Source organism: Heteronotia binoei, chromosome 10, assembly GCF_032191835.1.
Source record: "Heteronotia binoei isolate CCM8104 ecotype False Entrance Well chromosome 10, APGP_CSIRO_Hbin_v1, whole genome shotgun sequence".
In the NCBI taxonomy this organism is placed as follows: domain Eukaryota; kingdom Metazoa; phylum Chordata; class Lepidosauria; order Squamata; family Gekkonidae; genus Heteronotia; species Heteronotia binoei.
In genome coordinates, this window is record NC_083232.1 from 1772763 (window position 1) to 1797115 (window position 24353).

The 24353-nt window shown below is 47.3% G+C and overlaps 1 protein-coding gene across 1 annotated transcript in view; it reads left to right on the forward strand.

Moving 5' to 3' along the window:
• Window positions 1–24353, forward strand: part of SMARCC1 (SWI/SNF related, matrix associated, actin dependent regulator of chromatin subfamily c member 1) — a 165434-nt gene that overhangs the window by 68173 nt on the left and 72908 nt on the right. Inside the window, exons 17-20 of the mRNA XM_060248243.1 lie at window positions 10363–10476; window positions 11836–11989; window positions 13548–13661; window positions 15316–15375. Coding sequence (XP_060104226.1) covers window positions 10363–10476; window positions 11836–11989; window positions 13548–13661; window positions 15316–15375 — 442 coding nt within the window. The remainder of the gene's footprint in view (window positions 1–10362; window positions 10477–11835; window positions 11990–13547; window positions 13662–15315; window positions 15376–24353) is intronic.

A 24353-nucleotide genomic window follows, 5' to 3' on the forward strand; every position in this document is an offset into this window, starting at 1 on the left:
CCTGTTGGATCAGGCCAATGGCCCTTCCAGTCCAACACTCTGTGTCACATAAGAACATAAGAGAAGCCCTGTTGGATAAGGCCAATGGCCCCTGCAGTCCAACACTCTGTGTCACATAAGAACATAAGAGAAGCCATGTTGGATCAGGCCAATGGCCCCTCCAGTCCAACACTCTGTGTCACATAAGAACATAAGAGAAGCCCTGTTGGATCAGGCCAATGGCCCCTCGAATCCAACACTCTGTGTCACATAAGAACATAAGAGAAGCCATGTTGGATCAGGCCAATGGCCCATCCAGTCCGTGTTACATAAGAACATAAGAGAAGCCCTGTTGGATCAGGCCAATGGCCCAGCCAGTCCAACACTCTGTGTCACATAAGAACATAAGAGAAGCCCTGTTGGATCAGGCCAATGGCCCCTCCAGTCCAACACTCTGTGTCACATAAGAACATAAGAGAAGCCCTTTTGGATCAGGCCAATGGCCCATCCCCATCCAGTCCAATACTCTGTGTCACATAAGAACATAAGAGAAGCCATGTTGGATCACGCCAATGGCCCCTCCAGTCCAACACTCTGTGTCACACAGTGGCCAAAAAAATTATATATATATATACATATATATGCATATATATACACACTGTGGCTAACAACCACTGTTGGACCTCTGTTCCATATTTTTATCTAACCCCCTCTTGAAGCTGGCAATGCTTGTAGCCGCTACCACCTCCTGTGGCAGTGAATTCCACATGTTAATCACCCTTTGGGTGTAGAAGGACTTCCTTTTATCCATTTTAACCTGACTGCTCAGCAATTTCATCGCATGCCCACGAGTTCTTGTATTGTGAGAAAGGGAGAAAAAGACCTTTCTCTACTTTCTCCATCCCATTCATAACCTCGTAAACCTCTCTCATGTCACCCCGCAGTCGACGTTTCTCCAAGCTAAAGAGCCCCAAGCGTTTCAACCTTTCTTCATCCCACCTTTCCATTCCACTCTTCAATAACAAGTTTCTAACTCGCCCTTAAGCGCAGTGCCACATACAGCAGATTGCTGTGGTCGAGTCTTGAGGTCAGGAAAATACGAAAGGTTAGAAAAATCGGAACGGTTAGGATTATGTGAGGGTCTGAAAGTAAAGGCACCTAAATGTTCTGCTTCTGAATCGGAGTGCTCTTTGGCTTTCAGTTTGCTGCCTGTTGTGGAAGGGCCTGAGCTGCCGTCCGCCTTGTTTGCCATTGCAAACCAGATTCTCCTCTCTCCCGCTGCAAATTAAACACAGAAAAGCAGCTCTGTGTACGTGGGGGATGTTGGCTGTGACCATCACCTTCCATATTCGCAGAAACACATGGCCCTTTGTGTTCATCTTGGGACCTTGTCTGGGCACTGGGTGCATCACAACAGCTTGTTAACTGGTTGCCCAGGAATTGCTTACGGTCGCACAAACAAGCCCCAGGTCTACATGCTTCATGCCAACTGCACAGTCTGTTACTGCAGTTGCTGAAATGCAGCGGGGAGCTGCTCATCCCTGTCATTGCTATTGTAGATTGGGGTGGAGCAGTCAGCCAAGCTCTGCTGATTTGAGGAATTTGGTAGATTTTTGTGTGTTTGTCCTACAGCAAAAACACACACACACAACAGCAGTTGTCACGTCGGAACCTGCTGGTCTCAGATTTTAAAGGGGTGGTGGAGTGTAGGGTATATTGAGGTCTCGCTCTGTAGAGTTCTGTTTTTAAAAACTGTTCGTGTCTGGCTTGCATTCTCCTCGAATTTTCCATGGAAATATCCTGGAAACGCTACTTCCTTTGAGCTGGATCTTGAAGGACAGTGCTGCTGGACTGGATGCAGGTGACAGTGCGGAAGGCCCCATCCAGTTGCCTTGCTCATTTTCGCAGCTCTGAACACCAAGATGTGTGTTATCTGTGTGAGGATGTCTTGTTACCCGAGCCAGACTTTGCATTGGGCCTGTCGCATGCAGAGGACTCTGCACTCACGTTGAACCACACAGAATTATTTGGGACTGTTTCTGTCCTGATGTATAGATCAAGATGGGTAGCCGTGTTTGTTTGTAGCAGTAGAAAAGAACAAGAATCCGGGAGCGCCTTAGAGACTTAAGAAAACTTGGGGTAGGGTAGGAGCTTTCGTGAGTCACTGCTACTGGACCCTTGCTGTTATGAACATGGTTGTTCATCTTGATCTATAAAAGGGAGAGGGAATCTCAAAGAAGAAAATCTTTATTCCCCTAATGGTTGTTTCCTAGCAGAGTGCACATGTAGAGTTTGAAGGGGAAATCACAGAGAGAAAAGATAATCCAACATGGCCTGTTGTCAAGAGAAGAGAATGACCCCTTGTGGCCCAGGACAGAGAAAGAGAGGACAGTCTGGGGCAGGGAATTCCCAGGGCAGAGGGGAAATCAGGAGCTGAAACTGACTATGACTTGGGAGATCCTGGGGAAGGGCGAATGCCTGGGAGCTCAAGGAGGGGTTCAATGATACAGCACACCCACTGCAGACTTGGGGAAGGATGCTTTGGTGCAGAACCGGTTACTAAGTTGGAAATGGCTGAGAAAATCGAGTACATGGAGATAGACAGACAGGCAGACAGACACAAATACATACGTACATTGGGGAGTTTGAATTTTGGGTGGGAGCACCCAGATGAGCCCGGGGAGGGGAACTCCAGATGTGGTTGTGCAGAATAGGACAAAAGGGGCAGCTGAACAGTGAGATTATAGCAAGAAGCTGGCTAGCCTGACATTCCCTGGCCACTGTGTGACACAGAGTGTTGGACTGGAGAGGCCATTGGCCTGATCCAACATGGCTTCTCTTATGCTCTTATGACACAGAGTGTTGGACTGGATGGGCCATTGGCTTCATCCAACAGGGCTTCTCTTATGTTCTTATGTGACACAGAGTGTTGGACTGGATGGGCCATTGGCCTGATCCAACATGGCTTCTCTTATGCTCTTATGACACAGAGTGTTGGACTGGATGGGCCATTGGCTTCATCCAACAGGGCTTCTCTTATGTTCTTATGTGACACAGAGTGTTGGACTGGAGGGGCCCTTGGCCTGATCCAACAGGGCTTCTCTTATGTTCTTATGTGACACAGAGTGTTGGGCTGGAGGGGCCATTGGCCCGATCCAACAGGGCTTCTCTTATGTTCTTATGTGACACAGAGTGTTGGACTGGATGGGCCATTGGCCTGATCCAACATGGCTTCTCTTATGTGACACGGACTGGATGGGCCATTGGCCTGATCCAACATGGCTTCTCTTATGTTCTTATGTGACACAGAGTGTTGAACTGGAGGGGCCACTGGCCTGATCCAACAGGGCCTCTCTTATGTTCTTATGTGACACAGAGTGTTGGACTGGATGGGCCATTGGCTTGATCCAACAGGGCTTCTCTTATGTTCTTATGTGACACAGAGTGTTGGACTGGAGGGACCCTTGGCCTGATCCAACATGGCTTCTCTTATGTTCTTATGCTCAGCAATTTCATCGAATGCCCACCAGTCCTTGTATTGTGGGAAAGGGAGAAAAGTTCTTCTTCCTCTGCTTTCTCCATCCCATGCATAATCTTGTCAACCTCTCTCATGTCACTGCGCAGTCGACGTTTCTCCAAGCTAAAGAACCCCAAGCGTTTACATGATTTAACACTGTCCACATTGATATTCTGATGGTCTGCTGTTTGGGGAATTGTTTCTGGGCAGCGACAAGGAGGCGCTTTCTCCCTCTGGTGTGTCAGACCCGTTGGTGCCCGAATAAGCCAAGCAGGGAGCTCAAGTCTAGCAAAGAGACAGATGACTTAGAATCTTGGGCTGCCACAGAACTGGACTCCTGTTTTGAAGAGTTTCTGCATACCCAGTGGTCTAAAAAGCTCAACTGTAATCCCTAGCATAGGTTAAGATTTCTCCGCACATAGCCCTAAAGTTGCGGGGTTTTAATTTGAGAGTGCCTCCCTTCACTGTTGCCAGATAAACATCATATCTCTTGACAGCAGCAGAAGCTATCAGATGTAGAGCCTTTTTCAGGAGTCGAGAAGAGGAAGCGGCTGCTGGCTCCCTTTTCTTGTAGGCTGTTAGATTCCTGACGGCTGGTTGTCTCATGACTGTAGTCTCCAGAACTGAGATTTCTTACAGGGCCTGAGCAGTCTTGGCTTAGGGGTACTTTGGTGGTACTAAAGGGAACTTCTGAATACCGGTGCTAGGAGGCAACATCAGGGAAGACTTCAGCCTCTGTGCCCTGTTGAGGAACTGGTTGCCTGCTGTGAGAGACAGGAGGCTGGGCTAGACGGACCCTCCCTGGTCTGACCCAGCAGGGCTCTTCTGAGGTTCTTCTCATTGGAAGGCCTCAACCTCTCTGCCCTGTTGTTGGCTCTCCAGAGGAACTGGCTGGCCATTGTGTGGGACAGGAGGCTGGACTAGATGAACCCTCTTTGGTCTGACCCAGCAGAGTTCTTCTGATATTCTCATCAGGGGAAGGCCTCAGCCTCTCTGCCCTGTTGTTGGCCCTCCAGAGGAACTGGTTGGCCACTGTGTGGGATAGGAGGCTGGACTAGAGGGGCCCTCACTAGTCTGATCCAGGAGGGCTCTTCTGATGTTCTTCTCAAGGGAAGGCCTCGGCCTCTCTGCCCTGTTGTTGGCCCTCCAGAGGAACTGGCTGGCCATTGTGTGAGACAGGAGGCTGGAGTAGATGGACCCTCACTGGTCTGATCCAGTAGGGCTCTTCTGATGCTCTTCTCAGGGGAAGGCCTCGGCTTCTCTGCCCTGTTGTTGGCCCTCCAGAGGAACTGGCTGGCCACTGTGTGGGACAGGAGGCTGGACTAGATGGACCCTCTCTGGTCTGATCCATCAGGGTTCTTCTGATATTCTCATCAGGGGAAGGCCTCAGCCTCTCTGCCCTGTTGTTGGCCCTCCAGAGGAACTGGTTGGCCACTGTGTGGGATAGGAGGCTGGACTAGAGGGACCCTCACTGGTCTGATCTAGGAGGACTCTTCTGATGTTCTTCTCGGGGGAAGGCCTCGGCCTCTCTGCCCTGTTGTTGGCCCTCCAGAGGAACTGGCTGGCCACTGTGTGAGAAAGGAGGCTGGACTGGATGAACCCTCAGTGGTCTGATCCAGCAGGGCTCTTCTGATGTTCTCCTCAGGGGAAGGCCTCGGCCTCCCTGCCCTATTGTTGGCCCTCCAGAGGAACTGGCTGGCTGCTGTGTGAGACAGGAGGCTGGACTAGATGGACCCTCATTGGTCTGATCCAGTAGGGCTCTTCTGATGTTCTTCTCAGGGGAAGGCCTCAGCCTCTCTGCCCTGTTGTTGTCCCTCCAGAGGGACTGGCTGGCTACTGAGACAGGAGGCTGGACTGGAGGGACCCTCACTGGTCTGATCAGCAGGGCTCTTCTGATGTTCGTATGCTCTAAGCATTCTCTTTCAATGCCGCTTTTCTGCTCTTCACTCATGAGGACGCATGATGCTGTGTTATACTGAATCATATCCTCAGTCCATCAAGGTCAGTATTGTCTACTCAGACTGGCAGCAGCTCCCCAGGGTCTCAGGTCTTTCATACCACCTACTGCCAGATCCTTTTAACTGGAGATGCTGCTGGGGATTGAACCTTGAGCCATCTGCATACCAAGCAGATGCTCTACCACTGAGCCAAGGTCCCTCCCTCCTCAAAGACCATACTCCAGTGGCTTTGGGTTGCTTTTGCCTGTTCAGGGGAGGACTGGAGCAACAAGTAAAGGACGCTGTGCCTTAGGCAGTGGAGTCTCAGTATTAGCTTTGTTTAATCCAGTAATTTAGAAGAAAAGCTACTGTCAGAGGAGTTAGTGCTGCAGGTTTTGCTGCCTTCCCTACAACATAAGATATCTGTTGCCCTCCGGGACAATTCTTTGGAGGCAGCAGACCAATTGAAGAAGGTGGGAGGAGGACAGAGGTCACTGAGCCATGACTTTATGTTGGCATGTTTTGCCTACTAAGTGTTCAGGAGAGGAATCCTTGATTGTGACTACAAGACACAGAAGCGTATCAGATTTTCCCCTTTGAGGTTTATACTTTCCAACCCTTGCAAGGGAAATAGCTGTCAACGACTTCAGGAAGCAAGTCAGCATTTTCCTTTCTTCTTGGCTTCTGGAAGCTTCTCATCTGTGTCTTGCAGCTTTTCTCGTTCTCAGATTTACGCAGACCTCTCCCTTTCATTTGTCTTTCTGCTTTTGCTTTTTGTGAACCAAGAAAAACCTGCATATGGAATAAGGCTGCTGTCCCAGCGGTCCACAGCTCTTCGTGTGCAGAATCTTTTTTTGCTTCCTTGCATAGGGAAGTTGGCTAGCTCTTTTCCAAGTCAAAGGGGGTTCTCCTGAGAAGTCTGTATGCCAGGCACCCCTGAACAGACACCCTTGCTTGTTCACACGGCAGGGCCGTGACCAAAGATATGGCCCTTCCTGATAAGGAAGGACACCCAAGGAGATGGCGCCCAGCAGCTAGCTTGTGCATAAAGGAACCAGTGTTCCCTCTCATCTGAGTTAGGATGAGCTAGCTCACAGATTTTTAGCCTCCAACTCACACATTTTTATCTTAGCTCAGGAAAAATGACCCCAGAGCACAATTTTTTTTTTTAGTAAACATCTGAGTTTATTCCCAAACATTATCCATGTGAATAACACAAGAATTAACAAGTAAAATCATATGTACATGCAAGCAGAGTTATGTAAAATAAATGGGCATGTGACGTTCACTTTCATATTGTTCCATTATTTTATCAAAAGGACGTGAGAACAGATTCAAGACATTCATGTATTGGTTTACAATTGCAGTATTCGAGGCAGATTTTACAGTAATCTGAGTAGCGTTAAGAAGGCTAATTTTACAAGAGCTGAACACACATACGGATTCCGATTAAAATAGCACCACCCCGTTTATGCAATTTACCCAGGTAGCGTAAGTCTAAGGCCTAGATTTCTCCTTCAACCCATGATAACTCAGAACAGAGAAAAGGAAAGGGTGTTCCCCCCCCCCCCCCCAGAGCACAATAATTTACGCAGCAGCTCACCACTTTAATGCCAGGAGCTCACAAAGTAGAATTTTCGCTCACAAGATTCCACAGCTGAGAGGGAACATTGAAAGGAACTAATCCTTAATTTCCTTTTCCCCACGATCAGTGGACCAAAGCCTTGGTGTTTGCTAACTGATGCATAATGGCTCTTCGTTCAGTTTCGAACGCAGACAAGCACATCTGTCCCGTCCAGAAAAGAATCCTCAAAGGTGGACCCGTTTGCCTTCTGTAACCCTGTCCCAAACTGTGTTGCTTTTGCTGGCTGCTGCAGACCTTCCTGAGTTGGATTCAGGTGTTGTCTGAAGCAGCAGAACAAAGTTTGCATCCAGGGGCACCTTGAAGATCAACCACCTTTTATTCTGATTCATTTATTCCATATGCATGCTCAGAGTTAAAACTTTGCCAGTCTTCAAGGTGTCACCGGACTCAAAACTTCGTTCTTCCTGAGCTTATGATCAGCAACAGCCTCGTGTTAAAGAAGCAGGTAATATTTCCTTTACTGGCAGAGATGTTCAGCATATGCACGATTAGTTTTAACTTGTGTGTGTGTGTGCGCGTGTTAAGTGCCGTCAAACCAGTTCCAGCTTAGGACGACCCTGTGAACGATGAATGGCCTCTGGAGCTTCATATCATTAAGAGCCTCGCTTTGGCCTTGCAGACGGAGGCTCTTGTGGCTTCCTTGATCTCTTTCCCTGCCGCCTTCAGCTTTTCCTCGCGTGATGGTCTTTTCCACTGACTCTTTCTTGCCTTCTCATAATGTGAAAGAAGTATGGTAGCCTCACTTCAGTCCTTTTAGCTTCTAGGGAAAGGTCAGGCTTGATTTGAACTTTACAAGATAATGCATGGGATGGAGGAAGTAGAGAAAGAAGTCCTTTTCTCCCTTTCTCACAATACAAGAACTCGTGGGCATTCGATGAAATTGCTGAGCAGACAGGTTAGAATGGATAAAAGCCTTTCAACTTCATTGGATACCATAATTCCTGAAGACCCCACTGTGATACTTCTTAATCATTGGCCCGGTTCTAAATTGTCACCTTCGAAAAGATCTCTAATTGCCAAACTTTTAACAGCTGCAAAAACAACGGTAGCCCAGTCTTGGAAAAACGCTAACAACTTGTCCCTTGATACCTGGCTCCTGAAAATTTGGGACCATATAGCAATGGACAAAATCCAGGCAACATTAGACACTATCGACCCCTACCAGGCTTATTCCAAGTACATAGCGACCTGGTTCCCTACCTTAGGAAAAATCGATAGTGATCCATGTTATATTAATTCTTACAACAAATCTAAATTATATAAAGATTTTTTGTGGCTATAATTTACTTTAATATATTTAACTATGTAAGCCTACTATTGGTTTTTCCCTTTTATTTTCTATGTTTAATGTGTGTTATTGTATTGGTTATTTTTATTAATGTATGTAACTTTTATACTTATCTATGATATGTTCATTTTCAGAATTTTCATTAATAAAATCATTTGAAATGTAAAAAAAAAAAAGAACGGATAAAAGGAGGTACTTCTTCACCCAAAGGGTGATTAACACATGGAATTCACTGCCACAGGAGGTGGTGGCGGCCACAAGCATAGCCACCTTCAAGAGGGGTTTAGATAAAAATATGGAGCACAGGTCCATCAGTGGCTATTAGCCACAGTGTGTGTGTATATATAAAATTTTTTGCCACTGTGTGACACAGAGTGTTGGACTGGATGGGCCATTGGCCTGATCCAACATGGCTTCTCTTATGTTCTTATGAACTAGAGCCCTCTTATTTGACTTTTTGGTGGTCCATGAGTATCAATAAAACTCTCCTCCAACACCGCATTTCAAAGGACTCTGCTTTCTTCTTCTCATTGTTCTTTATTATCCAGCCTTTACGCCCACACTTAGTAATGCGGAACACTATGGCATGAATTATCTAGCTCACCAGAAACACATCCTTACGGGTCTTCTCTAGCTCTAGCTGCTCACTCCAGTCTCGATCTGAATTCTTAGCTGCAGTCTCCCTTTTGGCTGATGAGGGAACTAAGGAATAGAAAATCTCGAACAATTTCAATTTCTTCATCATCAACCTTAAAGCTGTGTAATTCTCCAGTGGTCATTCATTAATTTTCACCTTAGTCTGTATTTAACGATGTACACGCAATATAACTTCTGCCAACTCTTTTAACAGTTTACATTACTGGAGGGTTTTCAGTACTTTCTTCCTATTTTACTGATAAATCGGTTCATTTTCTGGCAGCTGGATGAGCCAAGGGTGTAAACAGTAAGCACTGAGACGTATTCTGTGATATTTTTACTTTCAACCTTGAAATAAGTGCTTTTGGCCCTTGCTTTTAAGTCTTAAACAACTCTGCTCCATCCACCATAAATGGATCCTCTTCCAGTAGAACACCAGCTTTCAAATCCTGTATTTCCTGGTGTCTTGTCTGGATTCCCAGTTGTGATGTGATAAAAGGCATTAACTTACAGAGGAATGGCTGGAAAAAGAAAGGGAGGGAGAAACCCCTTTAAGGGACTCATCTTCCATTAAGGCCTGGCTTGGGTGCATGAAGCTCAGTTGTGGATTATGCTGGCTGGTGTTTGGCACCCCTCTTTCCTAGCATCCTGGCTCAACTGGCATGATTTTGATGAGAAAATATTCTGCCAGGTAACCATGAGAGAGGGGCTTGGGCATGTGATGCTTTAAGTCTCTCCAGGTGTTTTGGAAATGCCATATTATGTTAACTCAGGATGCCAGTTTAGAGAGCCAGTTTGGTGTAGTGGTTAAGTGCGTGGACTCTTATCTGGGAGAACCGGGTTTAATTCCCCCACTCCTCCACTTGCAGCTGCTGGAATGGCCTTGGGTCAGCCATAGCTCTCGCAGAACTGTCCTTGAAAGGGCAGCTGCTGTGAGAGCCCTCTCAGCCCCACCCATCTCAGAGGGCGTCTGTTGTGGGGGGAGAAGATACGGGAGATTGTAAGCCGCTCTGAGTCTCTGCTTCCGAGAGATGGGTGGAGTATAAATCTGCAGTCTTCTTATTCTTCTCCTGATTCTCTCGTTGCGACATGGTTCTGCTTTGGTATCTGAGATGTGCAACTGGGCTTCGGTACTGTGCTGTGGGGAGCCAGAGAGGCAAATCCAGTGTGCCCGCTGCTTGAATTGGAAGAAGGCCACTGTGGCAAAGGCAAGCTGGAGTTGGTCCTGAGTGGGAAGGAGGAACATGTGGATTGGTTGCATGGAAGGATGGAGGACTTAGAGAACCCATTCCGAGTTTGTTTCTCAAATAGGGCATGACAGGGAAGCGCATCCATAACATGTCTGTGGATTTCTTTCCAGATTCTTAGCTTACCGCAATTTCATGATCGATACCTATCGCTTGAATCCTCAAGAGTACCTGACGAGCACGGCCTGCAGAAGGAACTTGACGGGGGATGTTTGTGCAGTCATGAGGTAAGCCTGCTAGAAATGCATTTCCGGAGCAGTCATCATTCAAGACAAGAATCTTTTTATTAGGGTTTGTAGAATCTTTCAGGCTCAGGTGCCGTGTTCTACTGGAGAAAGTTTTCCTTCCAGACGTTTCGTTCTCAGCTACGGAGAACATCCTCAGTGGCGTTGCAGCCGGAGCAGGCGCTCAGACCTTCTTGGCTGCTGTGCATTGAGTGAGGCCAGGGCTGTTGGAGAGCTGCTATTTCTAGGCTGGAGGGGGTGTGGTGAAAGGGCAATTGGTTTGTGGATGTGCCCATTGTTTGGTGGGGCTTCCTGGAAGGGTAGTGATAAGGAAACTGGCTGTTGAATGTGACCATTGTTCCGTGTTAATTGCTGGGAGGGTTGGAAGGGGTGTGAAGATAAGGAAGATGGATGTTGACTGTGCTGATTGTTCTGTGGAATTTGCTGGTTGTTCTGAGACTTTCTGCAATTTATAGTCTGTAGGGTGTTTTGCAGAGCTGGGTACCAAGATTGGTGGATGAAAATGCCTTCTTCCTTTCTGTTAAAATTGTGCTGGTGTTTGTAAATCTCAATAGCTTCTCTGTTCAGGCGGGTATGATAATGTGAGACTGTAGAAAGGACTTCAGTTCTTTCAAAGTGGATGACGTGGTCTCCTTCTTGAATCTTTTTGCCTGGGAAAACTGGGTGGAGGGATACTGTATGGCCTTAAAAGGTGGACCTCACCAAGAGTACGTGACCGGTGTGTGTGTAAAAAATGATCCAGGTGAGCAGCCGTGTTGGTCTGAAGCAACAAAACAAAGTAGGAGTCCAGTGGCACTTTTAAGACCGACCAAGTTCTATTCAGAACGGAAGCTTTCGTATGCATGCAGACTTCTTCAGACAATGCAATGAGGCACAGTCCTCATTCCATTGTCTGAAGAAGTCTGAATGCATACGAAAGCTTCCATTCTGAATAAAACTTGGTCGGTCTTAAAGGTGCTGCTGGACTCCTAGTTCGTTCTGTGTGCAGAGTGGTGAGTTCTGGTGGGCTTGTACGCTTAGCCGTTAGCCCAGCAGGGCCAGAATCCTAGAAGCCTTCCCACTGTTGCCCCACCCCCAAGCACCAAGAATATATCATTAATTGTTCACCTGCAGATGTGTATTGTTGTAAAAATGTATTAGTCTGTTTCGTTGAAATGTAGAGAAATCGGGGTTTCCTGATTTTTGTGGGAAATCTCTTGTTTCCTCTTGCATATAAAACTGCAGGGTTTTCTGCAGAACCCGTTGGCCAGCTTCCTTGCCTTTTTCAACATTCCCGCTTGCTGGTCTGTTTTTGTTGCCATTCTTCAGCTCTTTTTTCTTTCTTGTGCTGTTGCCTTCCAGAGTCCATGCCTTCCTGGAGCAATGGGGGCTCATTAATTACCAAGTGGACCCCGAAAGTCGGCCCATGGCCATGGGCCCCCCTCCCACCCCGCATTTCAATGTGCTTGCCGACACCCCTTCTGGGCTCATGCCACTTCATCTTCGTGTACCTCAGGTAAAGGTCCCCGCGCTCTCATCGTTTATTGCAAAGATCAGTCGCATGTCAGAAGTTCTGAGCTAAAATGCATTGGGATTAAAATTGGAGCGAAATAGAATACATACAACAAATGTAAATCAAATGCATTAGTTAGAATAAGTACATGAAAACAAGGACAGGTTCTGCTGCCTCGTTAAACGTGCCAAAGCACAAAGCCTTGCTACTTTGGAAGTGGTTTCATTACAACAATTGGCAAGAAGCAGAGGGGCCAAAATTCCCAAGTCATAGTTTGTAACTGCCTAATCTGTGCAGCATCCTATTTGAAGAAGAAGAGGACTGCAGATTTAATCCCCGCCCTTCTCTCTGAATCAGAGACTCAGAGCGGCTCACAATCTTCCCCCACAACAGACACCCTGTGAGGTGGGTGGGGCTGAGAGAGCTCTCACATAGCTGCCCTTTCAAGGACAACTTCTGCCAGAGCTATGGCTGACCCAAGGTCATTCCAGCAGGTGCAAGTGGAGGAGTGGGGAATCAAACCCGGTTCTCCCATATTAAGAGTCCAAGCACTTAACCACTACACCCAACTGGCTCTCTATTAGAGCTATGGCTGACCCAAGGCCATTCCAGCAGGTGCAAGTGGAGGAGTGGGGAATCAAACCCGGTTCTCCCAGGTAAGAGTCCACGCACTTAACCACTACACCCAACTGGCTCTCTATTAGAGCTATGGCTGACCCAAGGCCATTCCAGCAGGTGCAAGTGGAGGAGTGGGGAATCAAACCCGGTTCTCCCAGATAAGAGTCCACGCACTTAACCACTACACCCAACTGGCTCTCCATTAGAGCTATGGTTGACCCAAGGCCATTCCAGCAGCTGCAAGTGGAGGAGTGGGGAATCAAACCCGGTTCTCCCAGATAAGAGTCCATCACTTCACCACTACACCAAACTGGCTCTCTATTTGAGCTATAACTGACCCAAGGCCATTCCAGCAGGTGCAAGTGGAGGAGTGGGGAATCAAACCCGGTTCTCCCAGATAAGAGCCCGCGCACTTAACCACTACACCAAACTGGCTCTCTTTGAGTATTTGAGCCTGGTTTGCTTTTCTTCTGACGGCTCAGAAGAAAAGCAAACTATTGCAGCTCAGAAGTCCCAATCCTACCTGCTTTCGTGCGGCTTGTTGTGTAAGAAGTTCCTGTAGGTCCAGCCAGCTCTGTGTGGGAGCAACTGGAAGCTTTCAAGAAGAAACTTACCTCTCTACACTTTGGGGTGCTTGTACCATTCATGGTTCCAGGCACATGTAGGCATATGTGGAAGTGTCATAGCTGAGTGCAGAAAGGTTCCAGGGTCGATCTCTGGTATTTCCAGTTGAGAGGATCTGAAGTAGCCGAGCTAGGGAAGAGCCCTTCCAGTGTCTCTGGAGAGCCAATACCCACCAGGATAGATTGGACAGGGTGGATCAGTGGACTTGGCAGCCATGCTGTGGCATCTCTGGTACATGGGGGCAGGGTGGGGGGACAGATTGTGATAGTACTTTCATAGGTCCTTTCCTGCTCTATTCACTTTGCCTTTTGTTATATAGATCCCAGCTGCTCAGCAGATGTTGAATTTCCCTGAGAAAAACAAGGAAAAGCCTACAGATATGCAAAACTTTGGGCTTCGCACAGATATATACTCAAAGAAAACATTAGCAAAGGTAAGACAGGTGGTTTCCTTCCCCCCCCCCCCCCACCCCGGAAAAAAAATTTACATTTGAACAAGATTTTCTTGAGCGAAGGCTGCTGCTTGTTGTGTGTTGGGAAACATTTAGGCCCATCCTTTCCCGGAGGGCTGCGCGCTGGACGCTGTTTTGAGTATCTGCGTATTCAAATTCTGAAAGCTCCTTTATTTGGTTCGGCACAGCTGTTACCCAGTGCCTGGGTGTAGGTGGGAGCTGAAAATGCTGAGTAAGGTGGAAAATAACTCCCGCAGAGAAAGCCGGCTTTGGCATCTGGCTTTGTGTCTAGCTCCTAGTTTCAAGGCTTGGGATGATTATTAGGTTATTTCAGAAACGCCCGCCAAGAACTCTGGGACATTTGGCACCATTTGGAATATTCCTGCGTTAGAACAGGAGGGCTGGCAGCTGGCTGGGTTTGTTTGCCTTTTCTCCACCACCAAGCTGTGACACAGTGACTTGGCCGGCTTGGTCTGGATCCCTTTGTTGCGTTCTTGGGGAGGGCTGGGGCAACCTGCTCATGCCCGTCACGTCACCACTTGGTGAGAGAGAATGAGATCCTGGTCAATCTGCGGCGGCTGTATCAAGGCCATCTCGCCTCATGTGTCACGTCGCTAGAGGTTCCTTTCGTGGCCTTTCCTGCCCCTCAATGCCGTGGCCTCTCCTTTGGGTCCCAGGTGCCAGTCGTCTGGCAGTAGCTGGCGCTTTGAGCTGGCAGAAAAGAAATATGTATGCCAAGAGCAGTTCCCTGCACCAGCTTCTTATTTTGGAGCTCCAGTCAACTTGTCTGCTAAGCGAGTCTGGATTCCCCCGGGAGTTCCCTCCCTTTGCTCCAAGCAGGACAGCCCAAAACATTGTTCTGGCCCCAACAGCTGCCCACACTGGCAGCCCCACAAGAGATCCAGGGGCGCTTGGCTTCATTCTGAAGGACCAGCTCCTTCCCTGATGACTCACAGAAGCTCTAGGCAGATGGCGAGAGGGAGAGCAGGAAGGTCCTTTTTTATGTGCCCAGGGTAGTGCTGATAGCCGCTTCAGAGTCAGGAAGGAATTTTCCCCAGGCCAAATTGGCTCAGGGATCCTGGAGGGGAGGCAGTAGCTGTGCATTTGCTGCATTGTGTAGGGGGTTGGACTAGATGACCCTTAGGATCCCTTCCAGCTACACGTTTCTCTGTTTCTGCTTTCCCCTGTGTAGACTGATCATGATTGTCAGGCAGTCCACTTGCCAGCTCTACCACTACTTAGGGTGTCCCACCTGGCATTAACTGGAGCCCCCAGGCCTTTTCCATCATGGCTCCAGCTCCATGGGAGGGACTTCCTGAAGACGTGAGGGAGCCCCCTCCTGGGAGATCTTCAGGAAGTGCTGCGAAATCTGCCTGTTTGCCAGGGCTTTTGGGGGGTTTGCATCGGCAGGGGGAAGAGATTTCGGCATTTGCCATTTCATTTATCTAAAAAGTCAGCTATTATTCTAAGCTGCCTTGAAACATGAGGAAAGGTGGGAAGTAAATGTTTAAATCAGCCAGTCGTAGGTGTCCCTTCAGCTGGTGTGCTGGGCCAGGCCTGTGACATCTGTACCTGGTGACAGGAGCGGCTGTGCTTTGGGGTGCAGAAGTGAATGGCCTCCTCTTTCTTTCCGCAGAGCAAAAGTGCCAGCGCTGGGCGAGAGTGGACAGAACAAGAGACTCTGCTGCTGCTCGAGGTAAGGAAAACCTCTATGTCACGTTCTCAGGGTGCAGGCAGGCAGGAGTCCAAAGCCAGTCCAGAGAATAGACGTGTTGCTTCCACAAGGTTACCAGGTGGGAGCTATATGGGTGTCTCAATCAGCCTGCTCCCTGGGTGGCAGTGACTCTGCTAGGACTCAGGGCTGAGAGATCTGAAGCATCGGTGTGCCTCATGTCTTCGCTCTGAAAGTTCTTTCCGGAGCATGCTTTGAACTCTTGAGATGGGAGGATGAGAGCTTGGAGGAGATTGATCGTCAACAGCTGACACTGGTGCCTGGAGAGTGATTGATGGGCCAGCTGCTATTTGTTCAGCTGAGGAACTGGTTGGCAACTCGTCCAGGTCTGTTAACCCTTCCAGCTCCTCCTCATCAGGGCTCATGACACTCTAGTCTTTGACATCAGCTGGGTCAGAGTCTCTGTGGAAGGGATACCCTCCTAGGAATGCAGCTGATGGTAACGGTGTCTCCAAGTAAAGAAGCTCTCTTTAATCAGATGTCATTTCCAGAGTGACGTCATGCACACTTGCAGCTGCAGAATCCTCAGTGTCTGCTATGTGTGGCGGAATGCGTAAATGTCTGCGCTCATCTTGGGTCACGAGGCAAACGGTCTTGCTGATACGGTGTTACTCTAGAAGAGGAAATAGCACTTGCCAGGTGACCCTTTTCTGAGCTTCTGACAATGCTCACGGCTTCCCAATAACACCAGAAGCTGTTAGAGCTCAAAGTTGAACTTGTGGATCTTCTAACAAAAATCTGTAATCTTTCATTGAAATCTGCCTCCGTTCCTGAGCACTGGAAGGTAGCAAATGTCACCCCCATCTTTAAAAAGGGTTCCAGAGGAGATCCGGGAAATTACAGGCCAGTCAGTCTGACTTCAATACCGGGAAAGTTGGTAGAAACCATTATCAAGGACAGAATGAGTAGGCACATTGATGAACACGGGTTATTGAGGAAGACTCAGCATGGGTTCTGCAAGGGAATATCTTGCCTCACTAACCTGTTACATTTCTTTGAGGGGGTGAACAAACATGTGGACAAAGGCGACCCGATAGATGTTGTTGACCTTGACATCCAGAAAGCTTTTGATAAAGTTCCTCATCAAAGGCTCCTTAGAAAACTTGAGAGTCATGGAGTAAAAGGACAAGTCCTCTTGTGGATCAAAAACTGGCTTAGTTTTTGCAGAGAGTCAGTATAAATGGGCAGTCTTCACAGTGGAGGATGATAAGCAGTGGGGTGCCGCAGGGCTCGGTACTGGGTCCCATGCTCTTTAACTTGTTCATAAATGATTTAGAGTTGGGAGTGAGCAGTGAAGTGGCCAAGTTTGCGGATGACACTAAATTGTTCAGGGTGGTGAGAACCAGAGAGGATTGTGAGGAACTCTAAAGAGATCTGTTGAGGCTGGGTGAGTGGGCGTCAACGTGGCAGATGCGGTTCAATGTGGCCAAGTGCAAAGTAATGCACATTGGGGCCAAGAATCCCAGCTACAAATACAAGTTGATGGGGTGTGAACTGGCAGAGACTGACCAAGAGAGAGATCTTGGGGTCGTGGTAGATAACTCACTGAAAATGTCAAGACAGTTTGCGTCTGCAATAAAAAAGGCCAACGCCATGCTGGGAATTATTAGGAAGGGAATTGAAAACAAATCAGCCAGTATCATAATGCCCCTGTATAAATCGATGGTGCGGTCTCATTTGGAGTACTGTGTGCAGTTCTGGTCGCCGCACCTCAAAAAGGATATTATAGCATTGGAGAAAGTCCAGAGAAGGGCAACTAGAATGATTAAAGGGCTGGAGCACTTTCCCTATGAAGAAAGGTTGAAACGCTTGGGACTCTTTAGCTTGGAGAAACGTCGACTGCGGGGTGACATGATAGAAGTTTACAAGATAATGCATGGGATGGAGAAAGTAGAGAAAGAAGTACTTTTCTCCCTTTCTCACAATACAAGAACTCGTGGGCATTCGATGAAATTGCTGAGCAGAAAGGTTAAAACGGATAAAAGGAAGTCCTTCTTCACCCAAAGGGTGATTAACATGTGGAATTCACTGCCACAGGAGGTGGTGGCGGCCACAAGTATAGCCACCTTCAAGAAGGGTTTAGATAAATATATGGAGCACAGGTCCATCAGTGGCTATTAGCCACAGTGTATGTGTGTATATAAAAATTTTTGCCACTGTGTGACACAGAGTGTTGGACTGGAGGGGCCATTGGCCTGATCCAACAGGGCTTCTCTTATGTTCTTATGTGACACAGAGTGTTGGACTTGATGGGCCGTTGGCCTGATCCAACAGGGCTTCTCTTATGTTCTTAGAGGGAGGCACGAATTGTCAGCATTGTGAATGAATGAAGCACCGATTGTGCAGTCACCGGATTTTTTACTTCATTGTAGAGGAGCAAGTTCGTGTGTCAGTATTTGCCCTCCCCCCCACCTGTTCTCCTGCTCTTTGCTGCCTTTGGTTTCTGGCAAGCAGTCCTGGTCTGGGTGTCCACTAGCACCCCCAGATCCCCTCCCGTAAAAGCTCTGAATTGCACAGGACTCAAGGGGAAGTGCCTTGTGTTGCCGTCAGTTTTGGAGCAGGTAGAAGCAGCAACCGACACACCAGCTGCCTGCATCTGCTGGAAGAATCAGTAAGGAAGGAGAGTAGATGCTGTCATGTTAATATTTATGCTACGCTTCAGGCCTTTCTGGTGCTGACAGACTTCTAAAATCCTCATGGGTTTGGTCATTGAATGTCCCGTTTTGTTGACTGTCCTGACTCTCTCTCTGCCATCCACCTTGAGTCCCTAAGAGAAAGGGTAGGGAAGGGAAGGAAAGGTCCCCTGTGCAAGCACCAGTCATTTCTGACTCTGGGGTGATACTGCTTTCACAACGTTTTCACGGCAGACTTTTTATGGGGTGGTATGCCATTGCCTTCCCCTGTCATTACACTCCCCCTCCCCCAGCAAGCTGGGTACTCATTTTACCGACCTCAGAAGGATGGAGCTGGCTACCTGAACCAGCTTCCGCTGGAATCAAACTCAGGTCGTGAACAGAGGGCTCCAGCTGCAGTACTGCAGCTTTACCACTCTGCGCCACGGGGCTCTTTTCCCTGAGAGAAAGGCAGACTATAAATAATGTAAATAAAATAAGTAATGACTTCCTACTGAACCAAGCTAAAATTTGTGGGCCCCGACAGATTGACAAGGATAGCTGAGTGTGTAACTGTCACTGTTGGATCACAGAATTGTTTTTGATGTCCCCCTGTAGACTTATGGATAAACCTAAAAGGAATAGATGCACGGTGGCAGGGCATGAGTTCAGTGAGGATGAGTCTGTTATCTGCAGAAATCTGTATTTGCTTTGATCTAGCAGAAGATCTGTATTTGCTGTATTCTGGCAAAAGAGGTCTTCTTAGGTGCATTTATTTAGCCATTTCCATGTATTAATAGGAGCAGCTGTACAGTTCATAAGCTTTCAGAGTGATTAGTTATATAAAATGTAAAATCATATAAAATATAGGGTTTAAAAATAAAATGCAAAACCAAATCCCCAAACTAAACATCCCTGTAGTCTCCAAAATTGCACTAACTAGCAGATTAACAAATCAGCCAGTATCATAATGCCCCTGTATAAATTGATGGTGTGGCCTCATTTGGAGTACTGTGTACAATTCTGGTCACCGCACCTCAAAAAGGATATTATAGCATTGGAAAAAGTCCAGAAAAGGGCAACTAGAATTATTAAAGGTTGGAACCCTTTCCCTATGAAGAAAGGTTAAAACACTTGGGGCTCTTTAACTTGGAGAAACGTCGACTGTGGGGTGACATGATAGAGGTTGACAAGATTATGCATGGGATAGAGAAGGCAGAGAAAGAAGTACCTTTCTCCCTTTCTCACAATATAAGAACTCATGGGCATTCAATGAAATTGCTGATCAGTCAGGTTAAAATGGATAGAAGGAAGTACTTCTTCACCAAAGGATGATTAACATGTGGAATTCACTGCAACAGGAGGTGGTGGCAGCTACAAGCATAGCCAGCTTCAAGAGGGGATTGGATAAACATCTGGAGCAGAGGTCCATCAGTGGCTATTAGCCACAGCATATTGTTGGAACTCTCTTTCTGGGGTATTCTTGGTGCTGGGGGCGGGGCACAGTGGGAGGGCTTCTAGTGTTCTGGCCCCACTGATGGACCTCCTGATGGTACCTGGGGGTTTTTGGCCACTGTGTGACACAAAGTGTTGGACTGGATGGGCCATTGGCCTGATCCAACATGACTTCTCTCATGTTCTTATGTCTGGGGCAGTGATGCTCTGTATTCTTGGTGCTTGCGGGGAGGGGCAGTGGGAGGGCTTCTAGTGTCCTGGACTCACTGATGGACCTCCTGATGGCACCTGGTTTTTTTGGCCACTGTGTGACACAAAGTGTTGGACTGGATGGGCCATAGGCCTGATCCAACAGGGCTTCTCTTATGTTCTTATGTGACACAGAGTGTTGGACTGGAGGGGCCATTGGCCTGATCCAACATGGCTTCTCTTATGTTCTTATGTGACACAGAGTGTTGGACTGGATGGGCCAGTGGCCTGATCCAACATGGCTTCCCTTACGTTCTTATGAGTAATAATCAGCCTGGGTTGAAAGAAATGTCTTGAAGCCTTAGGGCCACGAATGTGTATTTGGCAATTCTCAGGGTAACATTTGTCATTAGCTGACAGATGGCAATCTCTGGAAGGACTGGAGAAGGACAGTCAGGGTTTAGAATGTGAGGTCATCCCAGGTCATCCTCTCCATCGCGTAGCATGAGAGCGAGCTTTCTCATGGAGGAGGGGTCTGTCCATGCCTATTAGCCATGGTGACTAAAGCACACCTCCATGTTCAAAGATATTAGTAAACATCTGAATCCCGGAGCCAGGAGGCAACATTGGGCAAGCCTTGACCTCTCTGCCCTTTTGTTGCCCCTCCCGAGGAACTGGTTGGCTCCTGTGTGAGATGGGATGCTGCAATGGGTGGGCCACTGGTCTGATCCCATAGGACTCTTCTGATGTTGTTGTGTTGGCTGCTCCGCTTAAACCCAGCTGTGAGGCAGAGCTGAGCAACCCCTGCGCCACTGCCAGCGTGGCAGGGGCTAGGCCTGGCTTAGGCCTGAGCAACTTCGATGTCCTCATTTGCCTCTAGACCAGACTATCGTGCCTCAGGCTAACGCGGATGTTCTGCACACAGGAATGTCATGTCTGGAATAATTATATTTGATGTACCTAATGGGGTCTGTTTATTGGCATGTTCACCCTTTTAATTCCGTTAATAGCGCGACTAGCATGGAGTAATGTTTTATTTCCAGGGAGATGCGGTATTGTGCTTTGTTTGCCAGCTAGAGGGTTTGAGTTGATGTTAGGCTTCCATATCTGACAGGAGTCATTGACGGGGGTGGATTGTCTGGGTCTATGCAGAACGACAAGGAAGCTTCCAAGCTGCTAATTCATATCAACACCCTTCTGCTTCTTCCTCTGACAAGGAGTGAGCCCTGGGTCTGTCTCTGCTGGAATTCAGAGCTGTTGTACATGACTTGCTTTCCCCCTTCAGTCACATCCTGAAACATCCTCCGTTAGCGTTTCATCTTTCCATATATAAAAGAAGCCCTTCAGAAGTCCTATGTATGACACAGAGCTTAAACAAATGTGTCTCTTTCCTGCCTTTGGACTGAACGGCAGGCAGCAGAATTACACTCCTGCCCAAGGTGAATCGGTTGCTTCTCAACAAACAGAATTCAGGGGAGTGGCCGTGAAGCAGCAGGACCAAGTCGGAGTCCAGGGGCACCTTGAAGACCAAAGGAGCTTTCCTCAAGGTATAAGCTTTTGTAGCTGAAGACCAGTGTTCCCTCTAAGCTGTGGAGTCTAGTGAGCAAAAATTCTACTTTGTGAGCTACTGGCATTAAAGTTGTCAGCGACTGCATCAATTAGTGTGCTCTGGGGTCGTCCTTCCTAAGCTAAGACAAAACTGTGTGAGCTAGAGGCTAAAAAATTGTAAGCTAGCTCACAGTGACTCATCCTAGAGGGAACGCTGCTGAAGACATGTGCCCACACATGAAAGCTTACACCTTGAATAAAACGTTTGTTAGCCTTAAAGGTGCCCCTGGTCTCAGGCTTCTTGGCAGCTATGTTGGGCTGCAGTAGCAGACCTCAATTCAAGTCCTTTGAGACCAACAAAACGGTCACCTCGAGAATAGACTACTGTAACGCCCTCTACATGGGGCTGCCCTTGACCCAACTTCGGAGGCTGCAACTGGTGCAAAACGCAGCAGCCAGGCTGTTAATGGAGCTACCTGTGCTGAAAGCGTTACATTGGTTGCCTGTGGCAGTCCGGATTCGCTTCAAGGTGCTGGTTATAACCTTTAAACCCCTATATGGCCTGGGACCTGTCTACCTTCGAGACCACCTTTCCCCATACGTACCCCAGAGAGCACTATGTTCAGGGTCTCAAAATCTTAAGATCCCTGGACCGAAAGAAGTTGACCAGCTCTAGAGCCAGAGCGTTCTCGGTAACAGCCCCCACTTTGTGGAGTGCCCTCCCCGAAAACATCAGGGACCTGCCACAGTTCCACAGGGCCTGTAGGACCGAACTTTTCAAACTCGCCTTTAATGATTAGGGGGAGGTGGCCATTACCTTCAACATCGACCATCTCACTGCATTAATATAATGGAAAACAGAAGCTTGCCATCTCGGATTTTTAATATATATGTAAATGTTTTTATAGATCTATTTTTAATATGTTTGCTAATGTTTTTAAACTGTTGTTAGCCGCCCTGAGCCTGTCGGGGGAGGGCGGGATATAAATCGGATGGATGGGTGGGTGGGTGGGCAGGTAGGTAGAGAGATAGATAGATAGATAGATAGATAGATAGATAGATAGATAGATAGATAGATAGATAGATAGATAGATAGATAGATAGATAGATAGAGAGAGATAGATAGATAGATAGATAGATAGATAGATAGATAGATAGATAGATAGATAGATAGATAGATAGATAGATAGATAGGGGGAGAGAGAGAGAGAGAGAGATAGGGGGAGAGAGAGAGAGATAGGGAGAGAGAGAGAGAGATAGGGAGAGAGATGGGGAGAGAGAGAGAGAGAGATGGGGAGAGAGAGAGAGAGAGATGTTAGATAGAGAGATGGATGGATGGGATAGAGACAGATTAGAGAGAGAGAGGGATAATTTTGGGCTTCTGCAGGGCACCTAACTGAGGGTGCTTTGACTCATGAAAGCTCTTACTTCAAAGATTGTTGGTCTTCAGGGTGCTTTTGGGCTTGAATCTTGTCATTCATCCTAGTGTGTTTTAACAATTTAAGACAGGGGTGGCCAAACTTGCTTCATGTAAGAGCCACATAGAATAAACATCAGATGTCTGAGAGCCACAAGACATGAGTTGAACAAAGTAGGAGTCAAGTTTCATCTTTAAGACCAACCAATTTTTATTTAGAACGTACGCTTTCGTGTGCTCTTACATTAAGCTTACGTTCTAAATAAAACATTGGTTGGTCTTAAAGGTGCAGCTTTACTCCTGCTTTGTTCAGCTGCTTCAGACCAACACGGCTGCCCGCTTGGATCTATCTACAAGACATGAGTGTCAGATGTTTGAGAGCCACAAGGAAGGAAGGGGACAGAGAGGTGGGAAGAAAGCAACTTTAAATGCGTTCTCCAAGCTGCTGGCTGGCTTGGCTTAGAGAAGTGATTTAAAGAACAAACGCCTTCTCCACGCAGTGGTGGGGGCTTCAGGAGCCACACAATATGTGTGAAAGAGCCACATGTGACTCCCAAGCCACAGTTTGGCCACCCCAGAGTTAGAAACTGAGAAAATTATACACAGGCTCATTATCTTGGCTCATAATCTTATTATCTTGGCTCATAATTTCCATTGCAGAGAACAGAAACTTAGCCATAGAGTCTTCTGCTCTGTGATAAGAGTTTCTTCCTTAAATCAGGTAACACGAGTTCCAATAAATCCAGGTGTGCCTCTACATAAAATGTACAGTGAAATTACCCACAGACCCATGATTCAATCAAGGTATCAGAGCAAAAATAAGATCTACAATTAAATGAGATGTCTTTCTGTCCTCCTGTCATCAGGCAGATGGTAGCATGTTAAAATACGGCCAGCCTAAGTGCACAGTGGAACAGTTAATGTTGATAAAGAAGACAAGAACAGACATTGTATTGTTCAAAGTATAACTGTAATAAATATGTTAGTTAATGGGCCTTTTGGTGAACTGGGATTTGTGGCGACTGCCTATTAAATATACATTTGATTAAACAGGTTAAACATCTGACAGCAGTGCTGTGAATTTAGGGGGAGGTGTTTGTGAGTTTCCTGCATTGTGCAGGGGGTTGGACTAGATCACCCTGGAGGTCCCTTCCAACTCTGTGATTCTATGATGGAAAATCCAGATTTTCCATTCTGTCGTGTGCCAAAAGGCCATCTGACCCCTCAAAACCATATTCAAGTTCAGAAAATAAATCTTCTGCAGAATTATGGAAATAGAGGTGTGGAGCAGATGTGCTTAACTTGTTCCAGTTAACTGAACATCTGCGTGGCATATCTATTTGCACTCCAAAGAAATCTGTTGAGGCTGGGTGAGTGGGCGTCAGCGTGGCAGATGAGGTTCAGTGTGGCCAAGTGCAAAGCAATGCACATTGGGGCCAAGAATCCCAGCTTCAAATACAAGTTGATGGGTTGTGAACTGGCAGAGACTGACCAAGAGAGAGATCTTGGGGTCGTGGTAGATAACTCACTGAAAATGTCAAGACAGTGTGCGATTGCAATAAAAAAAGCCAACGCCATGCTGGGAATTATTAGGAAGGGAATTGAAAACAAATCAGCCAGTATCATAATGCCCCTGTATAAATCGATGGTGCGGTCTCATTTGGAGTACTGTGTGCAATTCTGATCACCGCACCTCAAAAAGGATATTATAGCATTGGAAA